Raw genomic sequence first — 15,005 nt, 5'->3', positions numbered from 1 at the left:
AAGTTAGACATTTTTATGGGTATTTTGGGGTCATAGAGCCTGAAAACGACATTAGTTTTTCTCCATCAGGTCTGATCATCAAGATATGACATATGTCCATATAAATATAACAACTGCCAGTCAAAAGCTGAAGGTACAAAGATAAATCCCAAGAAGCCTAGATCACGGGTAAAACAAAAGTTTCTTCATGGAGACGTCGATGATACTACATTTTTGTGGTTTCCTGCGATGAGATGTTCCTGGACATTCGTGCCGGATGCGTCACCAGTAGTCCGCCCCCCATCATATACATAACCCATCGTCCGCAGTCCGGTTCTTCCACGGTCCTCATTTCCTGGTGACAACGTTCATCACTCACATCACCAAGACCATCTGGAAATCCATCCATGACGACTGCCGATCCTGCAATCGGACGCTCATGTTACACCCAAGAGTTCAGGAACAGAAGTCGGCAGATTCTCCACAAGTTCATGGAAGTTCATGGCCATATAGTTCCCAAAGAAATGCTTTATAATCGTACAAACCAACGACCGCGCCTCAAAGCCGTCCACTGAATCTTGGTCTTTCGTGAGTTCCTGGATTTGTGGTCCATTGGATTTCCCCGTGGTTATCTTCTTCACGCTCATCGCAAGAAATTGTCTACATTTGTAGCCGAAACACGTTCCTTCTCTTCAATGTCTTTACAAATTGGTTCATCAACCCAAGTGTGACGTGCGGCGGTGGCGATATGTATCATATGTACTAAATATGCTGGAGGGAACATAAAGTGCATAGAACAAAAATAGATCATGACATCAGGAATATCTCAAACTAGAGCTCCAAGAATGAGCTATAAGAGGTGGTGGTGGTGGTGGTGGTGGGGTTGTAAGCCTCTTCAAGGCCAGCGGTAACGCAGTAAGGAATAGGATAAGCGAGCGAGGATCATTCGATAATGGAGAGGTCAACTGGAATCACCAACACAAAAATACACAAAATAAGGTCTAAAATTCCAGGCACTATGAAAAAAATTCTAGGACCGCTCTGCTCGAATGGTCAGGGGCTGGGATGCACCGTCCGTGGGAGTAGTCGTTTGTAAGACTGGGGGAGGTACATCCCTCATTCTTAGGTTAGCGCATCCGCTCTACAAGGCCTTGTCTTATGAAGACCACTCCTATCTATACGCCTTATTATAGAGCTTCTATGTACTGAAGAGCAGCTCTGGAGGACTCCAGCATTACATCTCACATGAGGAGCGCCATGTGCTACAACATTTAGGTTATTTCTTCTATATGGGCAGCTTTATAACTTCAGCAAAATTACAATAAAGGATTACAGCTCAGCAATGCTGTCTGATGTTCAAAGAAGGCCACAATCCATTCCCCGTCTCACCACAGGCTGCTTCACTTTCCTCTCCCATGCTTTACACTGCAGCTTTGCTCGTTGAGGATAGTTCAGTACAGTGATCCTACAACATCCGTTTATTCCATCTACAGAAACCTGTCTATTTGTTCTTATAGGCCCGGCTGACTATCTTATGTGTATGGGGTCTACTCTCCGCCAACCAATGAGGTTTTTGAGGAAGGAAGGACATGCAGAATTTCACATTCCCCATCCTTTTGCTCTCATGAGAGATAAGCCGATGCCGGAGATATCCGACATCGGCCTACTCTCCTTTCTCCATTGAAAACACACGAATGTACGGCCAAACCAAGCATGCATGTGTTGGGGAAGCCGGAAGGGACAGTTGTCAAACAAGCATTCCGTCAACAGCGATTGAAGATGCTTGGGCACCTTAAAATGATGCCCTATCCTGGACAAACCAAGCTTGGCTGCACCGCTTGTCAGCCTACTTGACAGACCGCATGTTGGTAATGCATCAGTAGTCTAAGAAACTGTACTCTGCTCTGATTGGTTAGTGTGGTTCACGTGAGCAGTACTAACCAATAAGAGGAGAGTGTAGTGTCTTCCAATGTGCACTGACACTACATGCTGCTCTTATTGGCTAGCACTGCTCACATGCACAGCACAAGCCAATCAGAACAGTGTGTAGCTTCTTAGACTACCAATGCATTACCAGTATGCAGCGGCAGGTAGTCAGAGATGCGGTGCTGATGTCTTGGATTGTCCGGGACTGGAAGGTCGCCGTAAGGCGAGAGAATCGTATGAGATTTGTGTGTTGCGAAACGCACAAATATGAACCCCATTCTTTAGAATGGGGTCATACACATGAATTACCTTTTTCCCCGCTTCACGGCATGTCCTTTCTTGGGGCGTGCTCTTACATTGCATCTCTCATGGATTTCAATGGGGCCGGCACAGCATTGCACTATGTGCTAGGTGCATGTGCTGCAATACGATGCTTCCCCATTGAAATCAATGGGAGAAGCTCTGCTGCGGCTGACAGCCACAGAGGAGGATGGCTACTTCTCCAGAGTGATGCAAGGCCATTTTGACATAAAAACACCTGTTGGCGAGTGCGATATCAGGCTGAGATTCACAACCCAATATCACATTTACCCGTGTGAAGTTAGCCTAAGGCCTCATGTCCACGGGCAAAAGAAGAATTAAAATCCGCAGCGGATTTTAACTCTTCTCCCGCACGCGGATCCGCACCCCATAGGGATGCATTGACCACCTGCGGGGTAGATAAATACCCGCGGATGGTCAATAAAAGTGATTTTAAAAAAAAATGGAGCATGAAAAAATCTGGACTATGCTCCATTTTCGTGCGGGGCTCCCGCGGGCTTCTATTTGAAGCCTATGGAAGCCGTCCGGATCCGCGGGAGACCTAAAATAGGAATTTAAAAGAATTAACTCACCCGCAGCGGACCGGGAAGGTCTTCTCTTCCTCACGGCCGGATCTTTCTTGCTTCGGCTCGTCGGATGTGCCCGGCGCATGCGCACGGCACGCCGGCGACGTGCCGTCGGCGTGACGAGTTCATCCGCCGGCCGAAAAGGAAAATCCGGCCGTGAGGAAGAGAAGACCTTCCCGGTCCGCTGCGGGTGAGTTAATTCTTTTAAATTCCTATTTTCAGCGCTCATGTCCGCGGGGCAGGAGGGACCCGCTGCAGATTCTCCATGTAGAGTCCGTAGCGGGTCTGATTTTCCCCGTGGACATGAGGCCTTAGGGTGCATTTTCGTCTAAAGGCTGGTTTAAGACCTATTTAGACACAACAATTATCACTCAAAATTCGCTCAAAGCCATCTTTTGAGCAATAATCATTGTGTCTATCTGCACTGACAAAGTGCAGATTTCGTTCTCCCGTTGCACATCGTCATCTTTCAGCGTGCTAAAAGACAACGATAAGCCTTATCAGGATTCACAGCGGGATGCAGCTGATACTATTGTTTCAGCTGTATCCCGTCCCTGATAACAGGTTCGGTATGAAGAATAGAGCGGTCCACCTCTGTTCTCCATACCCCGCACGGAGCGCTTGGCTGTATAACAGCCGGGCTCTCCATGCAGAAAACATCTGTATGCAGAAGACAAGCAGGGACAGCCCGCTTGTCTTCTGCATCCTCCCCTGGCAGCGCAAGGTGATCGCTCATCTTGATCACTCATCTTGCACTGTAAATGACACAATGATGATCGCTCAAAAGTCGCTAGAGCGACATCTTTTGAGCGATTATCGTTGTGTCTAAATGGGCCTTTACACGGAGCGATGATCGCTCAAATGACAGTTTGAGTGACAGCTTTGGGCGATCATTTTGCATACAGTATTAAGTAGCTACTCAGCTACTTAAGAGCAATTAAGTGCGCAAATGAAGCCTTCCCTAAACACAGCTAATAGCCAGAGGGCTATTATCTGCGCTCAGATCCTTTGTTCTGCACGGGAAACAATGCTATTAGCACTCCCCATGGAGGACTTCTGATAAGAGTGAACAACAATTTTTTAGGTTAGACTGAATTTATCAATCACTTAAGGCCGCCTGCAGACGGCCAGGTCGGATTCGGCTGCGCAATCCTATGGCAGCTTCCACGGGCGGAAATTCTGCGGGAAATCTTGGCGCGGAATTTCCGCCCATGTGCAGGAGGCCTTACAGGGCCCGAAAAGCACACGATGGACGCACATTTACACGATTATCGCTAAAACAATCGCCGATTAACGATCATTGGTTGGTGTAAATGGGCCTTAAGGCTGGACCAGATCTACTAGACTTGCCCATCTGAGTCAGAAATGGGAATATTCCTTTAAGTGTTAAAGTGTATAAAGGACACCGATCTGGCCCATCCATAATATCCACTAGCTCTTCTGTCCTCCAGTCACCGGCTCGGCCGCTGTAATAAGTGTCCCTCCGGTCGGCCCTCCTGCCGGATTACATAATGTTAGCACAAGGCTGAGCCGTCTGATAATAATGCATGGCCATACACACAAAGTATAACATTTCCCCGACTCCACCAACGTCCTTGAGGCGCCGTCCTTTATAAATCTATTACTTCCACTTCAAAATGCAGAAGCGGAAAAAGAAAAAAAAGAAAACACACTTTATCTCCGCAAACTAAAACCCGGGAGGATTACATATGCAAATGTGCATTATCTGAAGAGCGGCCGCCTCTGACGAGCCACGAGCAACGAGAGCCGAGTGTTATCTTCTGTACGAGCGATATGCAGCGCTTATTACTAAGCTGAAGATATCACGGACCGAAGGAGACCAGCGCTGCCGCCGCAGATTGTACGTACACTAGAGCGGCGCCGCAGATTACAGATATAAGAGCGCCTCCGCAGATTACAGATATAAGAGCGCCGCCGCAGATTACAGAGAAAAGAGAGCGCCTCAGCAGATTACAGATATAAGAGCGCCGCCGCAGATTACAGATATAAGAGAGCGCCGCCGCAGATTACAGATATAAGAGAGCGCCGCCGCAGATTACAGATATAAGAGAGCGCCGCCGCAGATTACAGATATAAGAGAGCGCCGCCGCAGATTACAGATATAAGAGAGCGCCGCCGCAGATTACAGATATAAGAGAGCGCCGCCGCAGATTACAGATATAAGAGAGCGCCGCCGCAGATTACAGATATAAGAGAGCGCCGCCGCAGATTACAGATATAAGAGAGCGCCGCCGCAGATTACAAATATAAGAGCGCCGCCGCAGATTACAGATAAAAGAGAGCGCCGCCGCAGATTACAGATATAAGAGAGCGCCAGCGCAGATTACAGATATAAGAGAGCTGCGCCACAGATTACAGATATAAGAGAGCGCCGCCACAGATTGCAGATATAAGAGAGCGCCGCCGCAGATTACAGATATAAGAGAGCGCCGCCGCAGATTACAGATATAAGAGAGCGCCGCCGCAGATTACAGATATAAGAGAGCGCCGCCGCAGATTACAAATATAAGAGCGCCGCCGCAGATTACAGATAAAAGAGAGCGCCGCCGCAGATTACAGATATAAGAGAGCGCCAGCGCAGATTACAGATATAAGAGAGCGCCGCCACAGATTACAGATATAAGAGAGCACCGCCACAGATTGCAGATATAAGAGAGCGCCGCCGCAGATTACAGATATAAGAGAGCGCCGCCGCAGATTACAGATATAAGAGAGCGCCGCCGCAGATTACAGATATAAGAGAGCGCCGCCGCAGATTACAAATATAAGAGAGCGCCGCCGCAGATTACAGATATAAGAGAGCGCCGCCACAGATTACAGATAAAAGAGAGCGCCGCCGCAGATTACAGATAAAAGAGAGCGCCGCTCAGATTACAGATATAAGAGAGCGCCGCCGCAGATTACAGATATAAGAGAGCGCCGCCGCAGATTACAGATATAAGAGAGCGCCAGCGCAGATTACAGATATAAGAGAGCGCCGCCACAGATTACAGATATAAGAGAGCGCCAGCGCAGATTACAGATAAAAGAGAGCACCGCCGCAGATTACAGATAAAAGAGAGCACCGCCGCAGATTACAGATAAAAGAGCGCTGCCGCAGATTACAAATATAAGAGCGCCTCAGCAGATTACAAATATAAGAGCGCCGCCGCAGATTACAAATATAAGAGCGCCGCCGCAGATTACAGATATAAGAGCGCCGCCGCAGATTACAGATATAAGAGCGCCGCCGCAGATTACAAATATAAGAGCGCCACCGCAGATTACAGATAAAAGAGAGCGCCGCCGCAGATTACAGATAAAAGAGAGCGCCGCCGCAGATTACAAATATAAGAGCGCCACCGCAGATTACAGATAAAAGAGAGCGCCGCCGCAGATTACAGATAAAAGAGAGCGCCGCCGCAGATTACAAATATAAGAGCGCCACCCCAGATTACAGATATAAGAGAGCGCCGCCGCAGATTACAGATATAAGAGAGCGCCAGCGCAGATTACAGATATAAGAGAGCGCCGCCGCAGATTACAGATATAAGAGAGCGCCGCCGCAGATTACAAATATAAGAGCGCCTCCGCAGATTACAGATATAAGAGAGCGCCGCCGCAGATTACAGATATAAGAGAGCGCCGCCGCAGATTACAGATATAAGAGAGCGCCGCCGCAGATTACAGATATAAGAGAGCGCCGCCGCAGATTACAGATAAAAGAGAGCGCCGCCGCAGATTACAAATATAAGAGCGCCGCCGCAGATTACAAATATAAGAGCGCCTCCGCAGATTACAAATATAAGAGAGCACCGCCGCAGATTACAGATATAAGAGAGCGCCGCCGCAGATTACAGATATAAGAGAGCGCCGCCACAGATTACAGATATAAGAGAGCGCCGCCACAGATTACAGAGAGCGCCGCCACAGATTACAGATATAAGAGAGCGCCAGCGCAGATTACAGATAAAAGAGAGCACCGCCGCAGATTACAGATAAAAGAGAGCGCAGCCGCAGATTACAAATATAAGAGCGCCTCCGCAGATTACAAATATAAGAGCGCCGCCGCAGATTACAAATATAAGAGCGCCGCCGCAGATTACAAATATAAGAGCGCCGCCGCAGATTACAAATATAAGAGCGCCTCCGCAGATTACAAATATAAGAGAGCGCCGCCGCAGATTACAAATATAAGAGCGCCACCGCAGATTACAGATAAAAGAGAGCGCCGCCGCAGATTACAGATATAAAAGAGCGCCAGCGCAGATTACATATAAAAGAGAGCACCGCCGCAGATTACAGATAAAAGAGAGCGCCGCCGCAGATTACAGATATGAGAGCGCCAGCGCAGATTACAGATATAAGAGAGCGCCAGCGCAGATTACAGATAAAAGAGAGCGCCGCCGCAGATTACAGATATAAGAGAGCGCCGCCGCAGATTACAGATATAAGAGAGCGCCGCCGCAGATTACAGATATAAGAGAGCGCCGCCGCACATTACAGATAAAAGAGAGCGCCGCCGCAGATTACAGATAAAAGAGAGCGCCGCTGCAGATTACAGATAAAAGAGAGCACCGCCGCAGATCACAAATACAATCATCGCCAGAAGATAATGCAGAACGGCAACAGAATCTACTACATGGGAGAAGGAAGACCAGCAGGAAATACAACCCTGCCCACGGTCCTGTTGTATCTGGTGCTGTCCAAGTTAGGTGTATCCAGGAAGGCCGGGTGGTCAGCAATATGGCAGCTTTTACAGTAAATGAGTGGTGGTGGTCAGCAATATGGCAGACAGCGCACGGACTTCATGGGAAATCAGCAGCAGGGGGGTATAAAGCGCCCCCCCCCCCCCCCGGCTTCCCATCAGCTACTGTAACAGCACCATAACTAAGGGTTCCCATAGATAAGCCGATTTTTCGTTTGACCGTGCGAACCATGTCAGAGTTCGCTGAATCGCTCGTGCGGCCTGTTTATACAGGTATAATATATATATATTGTTGGTATATAGATATACTGTTGCCTTGTTCGCTGTATAAGTGACTGAGAATGACTGAACGTGCGCTGCTTAACCCTAACGATTAGTGAAGGAGCCAACGATGACTGTTATGTCTGCATACAACGAACGAAAAGCTAACAATGTATCGCTTGCATGCTTCTGGGAGACGTTCTGTGGACGGATAAGACAAAAGTGGAAAATTGTATCACCATGTGTGGAGGAGGAAGACGACCACTGCGCACCAGGGCCAAGACCTCAACCAAGTGTGAAGATGCTGGGGGAGCCATCATGTTTCATGGCTGGTTTAATCTTCAGGGCCTGACTGCCTTGTGATCATTGAGGGGACAATGAATTCTAAGTTGGACCAGAACATCTTGCAGGAGAACGAGAGAGCAGCTGTCCGTCCATGGCCAGAATCTGAAGAGATGGTGGATTACACAACAAGACAACCATCCAAAGCACTCAAGGGGTCAACTAAAAAATCATGGAAGAAGAGGAGCTGTGCTTTTCAATGGGCAAGTCCGAGTCCTGACCTTAATCCTTTGTAGACACGGTGGCTTCACCCAAAGAGGGTTTGCACACAAAGCACCCCAGAAATAGTAATTAACTAAAACACATTTGCAAGGCATTGTGAAAAACTTATCTGCAGCTTCAGGAAACGTTTGGTGGAAGTGAATGCTATACCCTGCGGTTCTGCGTATCCAGACTGGTTGCTGAATAGAAGGTCAAAAAGGTAACTAGCGCACGTATGTCGAGGCATCACAGCGTAAAGGAGAGGTGTTACCTTGGCTCTCCAAACCTGCGCAGATCTGAGATCTATACTCATTTATTCAATCACTTGAAACAATTATTGGCAAAGACGGAAACCCAACAGAGAAAAGGTCATTATTGTAATCAGTCGGAACGCTTCATACAAGACAAGAAGGACTCAAAAGCCGCTCGTTTCCCGTCAGATTCTTGATGTGTTCATGTAGACGCGCCACTAAAGGGTTTGCAATGCTTCCAAATCTTGATTTGTGACACCAGAGCCAAGTATCTAAGAAGGATATTACAGACACTTTATGAATCTTGACTGCCTTTAGAGAGCGCTTTGATGTTGATCTTCAAAGATGTTGGGCTCGCTTCTAAGACAGATCCATAAAACTGCACATTTTGCGTTTGTTTTTCACCCAAATTGAAGTAAATTCCATGCGGATTTGTTTCTTCTTTTTATTTATTACTTATTATTACTACGCTTTATTCATTTCTTTATATCGGTGATGAGCCTGGGGGTAATGTATCGCCTTGTGGAGAGCATCATAAGAGTATAGGGCAGTGGTGGCAAACCTATGGCACGCATGCCAGAGGCGGCACTCAGAGCCTTCCCAGCTGGCACTCACCACCATCGGCCGCTCACTACATTAGTAAATACCGGCAGGGGTGCCGCAGCTCCCCTGCTGGTATTCACTCAGCAGCGCTGCTAGAGGCGCTGATCCCGGTGCACAATGTGATGTCAGTGTGCAGCCGGGATCCTCCTCCCCCCTCCTCTGACGTCTCCTACTTGGTTCCGCGAGAGCAGGGGAGGGGAGAAGGTGTTCGGCAGCACGTCACATTGTGCTCCTGGGATCAGTGGCAGCAACAGCACCAAGCAGAGGAGGTAGGGGGGAAATTTGGGTCTCAGAGGGGGGCGCTATTACTACAGGGGCCACTATGGGATGTTGCTATTACTACTGGGGGCCACTGTGGGATGTCACTATTACTACTGGCTACTGTGGGATCTCACTATTACTACTGGGGACGCTGTGAGGTGACACTACTACTACTGGGGGGTCACTATTACTACTGGGCTGATGTGGGATGCCACTATTACTACTGGGACCACTGTGGGATGTCACTATTACCACTGAGACCACTGTGTGGTATCACTATTACTACTGGGGGGCCACTGTGGGATGTCACTATTACTACTGGGCTGATGTAGGATGCCATTATTACTACTGGGGCCACTGTGGGATGTCACTATTACCACTGAGACCACTGTGTGGTATCACTATTACTACTGGGGGGCCACTGTGGGATGTCACTATTACGACTGGGGCCACTGTGCGGTGTCACTATTACCGCTGGAGCCGCTGTGCGGGGTCACTATAACCACTAAAGCCGCTCTGGGGTGGGTCACTATTAGCACTGAGGCTGCTCTGGGGGGGGGTCACCCTTACTGCTGGGGCCGCTCTTGGGGGGGGGGGGGGGTCAATATCACTGCTGGGATATGTTTACACGAGGTGGAAATGCTGCAGAATGTCCTCAGTGGAAATTTCCGTGGCAAATTCCACAGCATTTCCGCATCCAAAAGCAGTCAAAATCTGCACCCGGTCTATTTTGAAACAGCCCTGTCCTTTTAAGAACAACGGAGGTAAAAATCATACGTTGTAATAAGCCCCGCCCCCTGACATGTTGGCACTTTACAATAAATAAGTCGGTTTTGGGTTGCAGTTTGGGCACTCGGTCTCTAAAAGGTTCACCATCACTGGTATAGGGTGTCTTATAGGCCATGCAATGCTTTCTGGGAAAAAGCAATGCAAATGAGAGATGGAATAATCCTCCACAGCGCCACCTGCTGGAATAGTCACTTCCCTATCAGTCAATATCTGACCTTTTAACAGGCTTTATAATAGGATTTACTCTAGTCATATTGCAAGGACTACTGAAAGGTCGGATATGGACTGATAGGGAAGTGACTATTCCAGTAGGTGGCGCCGTGGAGGATTATTCCATCCCTCATTTGCATGATTTAAAAATCGGTCAGAAAACTTTTCCTGAGCTTCCAACACCCTGCATAAAAACAGGGGAAGATTTATTTACGTGCTTCAAATGAGATACTAAAGCCAAAATTCTTTGGGGTAACATGCGCCAAATTTATTAAGGCGTGCATGCTTTTTAATGCCTTTGGTGCGTATTTGGCTGCCCATGTGCCAGAAACTGAAATATAAGTTGGTGAAGAGCAAACACAGATTTACAATATAATTTAAGTCAATTTTTGTCATAAATTATAGCAATTCTGTTAATCCGCAGGAGGCCCCACCCTCCAAGCCAAGTCCCACCCAGAAGTGTAAACCAGCAAAAAGTTGCGACTTGTTGCGTAAATGTAGTTTGTGACATCATTTGTAAACTTTTAAAAATGCCAAAAAATTGACATAAAGGCTTTAATAAGAGGCCCTTATTGAGTTTAAATATTATAGATGCCCTTCTATTCCATGAGAGAAAGAGAGAGAGAACAGGAAAAGAGGAAGTCATCATTGTTTCCAAGTTACCGACACAGTAGATCTGCAGCCTAGTCATGAGTTACAGTTTCTACAAGCCTGAAAGCTCACATTACACTTTCCCATACCCCCTTACACATAAGAAAATGGATTGCTTGAATCAATGCCAATGCTGCTGTGATCACAGGACTTCAGCATAATCCATCTCCAACACAAACAGCATATAAACTCCCACTTTAGTAATTTATTTAGGTTATTTTACCTACTTCTTTCTCAAAAGTGGTTGAGTAGCTGCTGCACTCTTCCTACCCTTCCTCATATATTAGAATGCACAGCCTGCAAGTTAATGAAGCCAATAACCAGCATAACGAACCCATTTCTTAATTCCAGATTAGAAACCCGAATTTACATCCTGAGCTGCAGATCCTAAGAGGCTTTTAAGTCGATCACTGAAGGTATGCTGTTAAGAGGATTTCATCCTCTACATAAAATTACCATACAGGAGAAATCGGCAGAGGTGTAACATCACACACTGAACATATGGAAGACGTAGATAACTCACCACGTTACTGAGTCCGCACTCGGCCATATCAAAGACAACAGTCAGCAGTTTTCCCGGTTCTTTTTTGGCATAACGCTCCAACCAAAACGCAACACATTTCTTCTTGTCCTCGTTAGTCTTGTTGTCTCGTACGTGAAGCTTTACTCGAAGCCAAACTAAACAGATAAAACAAAGTAGCATTGATGCCCGGTGTCTCTATGAAGACATCTTGGCGCTCATGAAACAAGACTGTCTGCCAGATGAAACCTGTACATCCGCCATCGTAAAGAATATGCATCAGATATAAGGGATATCCCCAACGAAGAGCATCAATCTGTGTACACTTGGGTATAGTAAAACGTCCTCAATGTGAAACTCAGTATCTAGATGTCCCAGTGCATGGCATGGAATATCTGAAATTTGACCCAGGTCCAAATGGAGAAATAATTACAAGACAGGAGAAATGATGTCATCAATGAGGTCATAACTTTTGACAACTGGAGATAACTTGTGGAGAACTTTCCCAGGTGGTCAGAATGGGGCATTACCATTTCTTGGTATGTGGAGGTTGAACACTTACAGTGTAAACCAATCACGCTGGCAATGATAATGATATTTGAGAAGCTCAATGCCATTTCTGCTGACAGCCCGGGGCTCTTTTTATAAGTTAGACAATCATGATCTCCTCCATGGATTACTGTATATACTTGGGTATAAGCTGACCAGCGTATAAGCCAAGGCACCTAATTTTACCACAAAAAAAAACTGGAAAACTAGGTGCCTCGAGTATAAGCCTAGCTAGACTAGGTTAAAAAAAAACAAAAAACACAATACCCACCTCCCAGCCAGCATCTGTGTCCCCCGCGTGATGGTCTCCCCGGCAGTGCGGCAAGCTGCTTAGTAATTCTCCCCGCTATCATCTCTCTGCTTGGCTTTGAATTCCCCTGCTGTCAGCAAGTAAGCACTGGGATTGGATCGAGCGCCAGCCAATCACAGCTGGCGCTTGATGAACCAATCACAGCCATTCAGTGATGTGAATGGCTGTGAATGATCGAGTACTGGCTGTGGTTGGCTGGCGATCGATCCAATCACAGCGCTTACTTGCTGACGGTGGGGGAATTCAATGCCGAGCAGAGAGAATTACATAGCAGCGCTGGGAAGACCATCGGAGACGCCGGCTGGGAGGGGAGTATTGTGCTTTTTTTCCTACCTAGTCCCTCACTCGAGTATAAGCTGAGGGGGGCTTTTTCAGCATTAAAAAATGTGCCGCAAAAGTCGGCTTATACTCGAGTATATACAGTACTAGATAACATTATAATTGTCCTATGACCAAACTAAAGTTGTTGAAGCACCCCTTACTCAACCTTTCCATGTGCATTATATGGAAATCCTCGCCCCATAACCATCTCATTTTTGGTTTTCCTTAATACATTTATTTGAAGCTGAAATCACTGCTCCCTCTGAATTAGGAGTCCAGTGGGCGGTCCTAACTAGGGGAAGGACAGCTTTTCTTATATCAATAGGCAGTGCCAGCTGTCAATCAGTAATTAGGACCACCTAAGCCCCAAAAGGAACAGGACTTGAAGCGACCATCCTGGTCTGGGTAAAAAAAAGATGGCGAACAGCTTCTGTATGCATTGGTAGTCTAAGACACCACAAGCTGATCTGACTGGCAAGCATTACTCATATGGACAGCCCTGGTTAATCAAAGTAGGTGTAATGTCATAGATTAATGATGTATACTAATGCACGGTGAACATCAGGCAGTCAAGAGAAGCTGGTACGGCCATCTTTGTTTCTACAAGCCCGTAGGGTTGCTTTAAAGTCAATATATTACAGGTTCTACTGAATCTGTTCATGCACAATTATATATATATATTCGATCCTCCTGCTGTGAAATATGCAGATTGGACTGAATGTTTTATGCAAGAGGAGAATCTGCCTCCCCTCCGTGTGTATATACACGGAGGAGAATCTGCCTCCCCTCCGTGTGTATATACACGGAGGAGAATCTGCCTCCCCTCCGTGTGTATATACACGGAGGAGAATCTGCCTCCCCTCCGTGTGTATATACACGGCCTCCCCTCCGTGTGTATATACACTGAGGAGAATCTGCCTCCCCTCCGTGTGTATATACACTGAGGAGAATCTGCCTCCCCTCCGTGTGTATATACACTGAGGAGAATCTGCCTCCCCTCCGTGTGTATATACACTGAGGAGAATCTGCCTCCCCTCCGTGTGTATATACACTGAGGAGAATCTGCCTCCCCTCCGTGTGTATATACACTGAGGAGAATCTGCCTCCCCTCCGTGTGTATATACACTGAGGAGAATCTGCCTCCCCTCCGTGTGTATATACACTGAGGAGAATCTGCCTCCCCTCCGTGTGTATATACACTGAGGAGAATCTGCCTCCCCTCCGTGTGTATATACACTGAGGAGAATCTGCCTCCCCTCCGTGTGTATATACACTGAGGAGAATCTGCCTCCCCTCCGTGTGTATATACACTGAGGAGAATCTGCCTCCCCTCCGTGTGTATATACACTGAGGAGAATCTGCCTCCCCTCCGTGTGTATATACACTGAGGAGAATCTGCCTCCCCTCCGTGTGTATATACTGAGGAGAATCTACCTCCCCTCCGTGTGTATATACTGAGGAGAATCTACCTCCCCTCCGTGTGTATATACTGAGGAGAATCTGCCTCCCCTCCGTGTGTATATACTGAGGAGAATCTACCTCCCCTCCGTGTGTATATACTAAGGAGAATCTACCTCCCCTCCGTGTGTATATACTGAGGAGAATCTACCTCACCTCCATGTGTATATACTGAGGAGAATCTACCTCACCTCTATGTGTATATACTGAAAGGCTGTAAAGTACATAAGGAAGCGGCCATGGAGTACAGGGATGGAGCAGACCTTTAAGGCTAAGAAGGGTCTGCAACCTCCAGTCTGAGAGGGAAAACTTTGAATAAAAAGCATTACCTTTAAGGGTAAAAAGTGAGGAGAGTGGGAGGGGTGGCACATTCTGCAGGGGGACATCGGTACATGCAGTCTGAGGAGAATCTAACGCTCCTCTATGTATATACATATTTTATTCCTCGGTTCCTCTGAAGTAACCATGATGTCATAAAATTTTCCATGCAAACACGTTAACACCGGTACCAAATTAACTCAGGCGAAGCCGGGTCTATCAGCTCGTTCTTACATACAGTTTATACACAAATAATGCTGTTGATGGGAGGGATCAGCCTGATGCTCCGGTAGAAATTGCTCAATATTTGGCTTCAAATTAGTGAGGTATATTATCGAATCTCCATTCCAGTGATTTGCAATCAATTTTTTTTTTCCGGAAGAAGATTGTCGATCGCGCTAAAACCCCTTTCCACGAGGGATGAAGATGGAAAAGCTATCAAAGACTTTCTTGCGAAAGT

General features: G+C 47.0%; 1 protein-coding gene across 1 annotated transcript in view; it reads right to left on the bottom strand.

The window, feature by feature from the left end:
* MOSPD2 (motile sperm domain containing 2) overlaps positions 1 to 15,005 on the bottom strand; it is a 74,191-nt gene that overhangs the window by 27,787 nt on the left and 31,399 nt on the right. Inside the window, exon 5 of the mRNA XM_066599187.1 lies at positions 11,593 to 11,747. Coding sequence (XP_066455284.1) covers positions 11,593 to 11,747 — 155 coding nt within the window. The remainder of the gene's footprint in view (positions 1 to 11,592; positions 11,748 to 15,005) is intronic.

This window comes from Eleutherodactylus coqui, chromosome 4 (genome assembly GCF_035609145.1).
Source record: "Eleutherodactylus coqui strain aEleCoq1 chromosome 4, aEleCoq1.hap1, whole genome shotgun sequence".
NCBI classification, from domain to species: Eukaryota; Metazoa; Chordata; class Amphibia; order Anura; family Eleutherodactylidae; genus Eleutherodactylus; species Eleutherodactylus coqui.
This window is presented reverse-complemented; position numbering and strand designations above follow the sequence as displayed.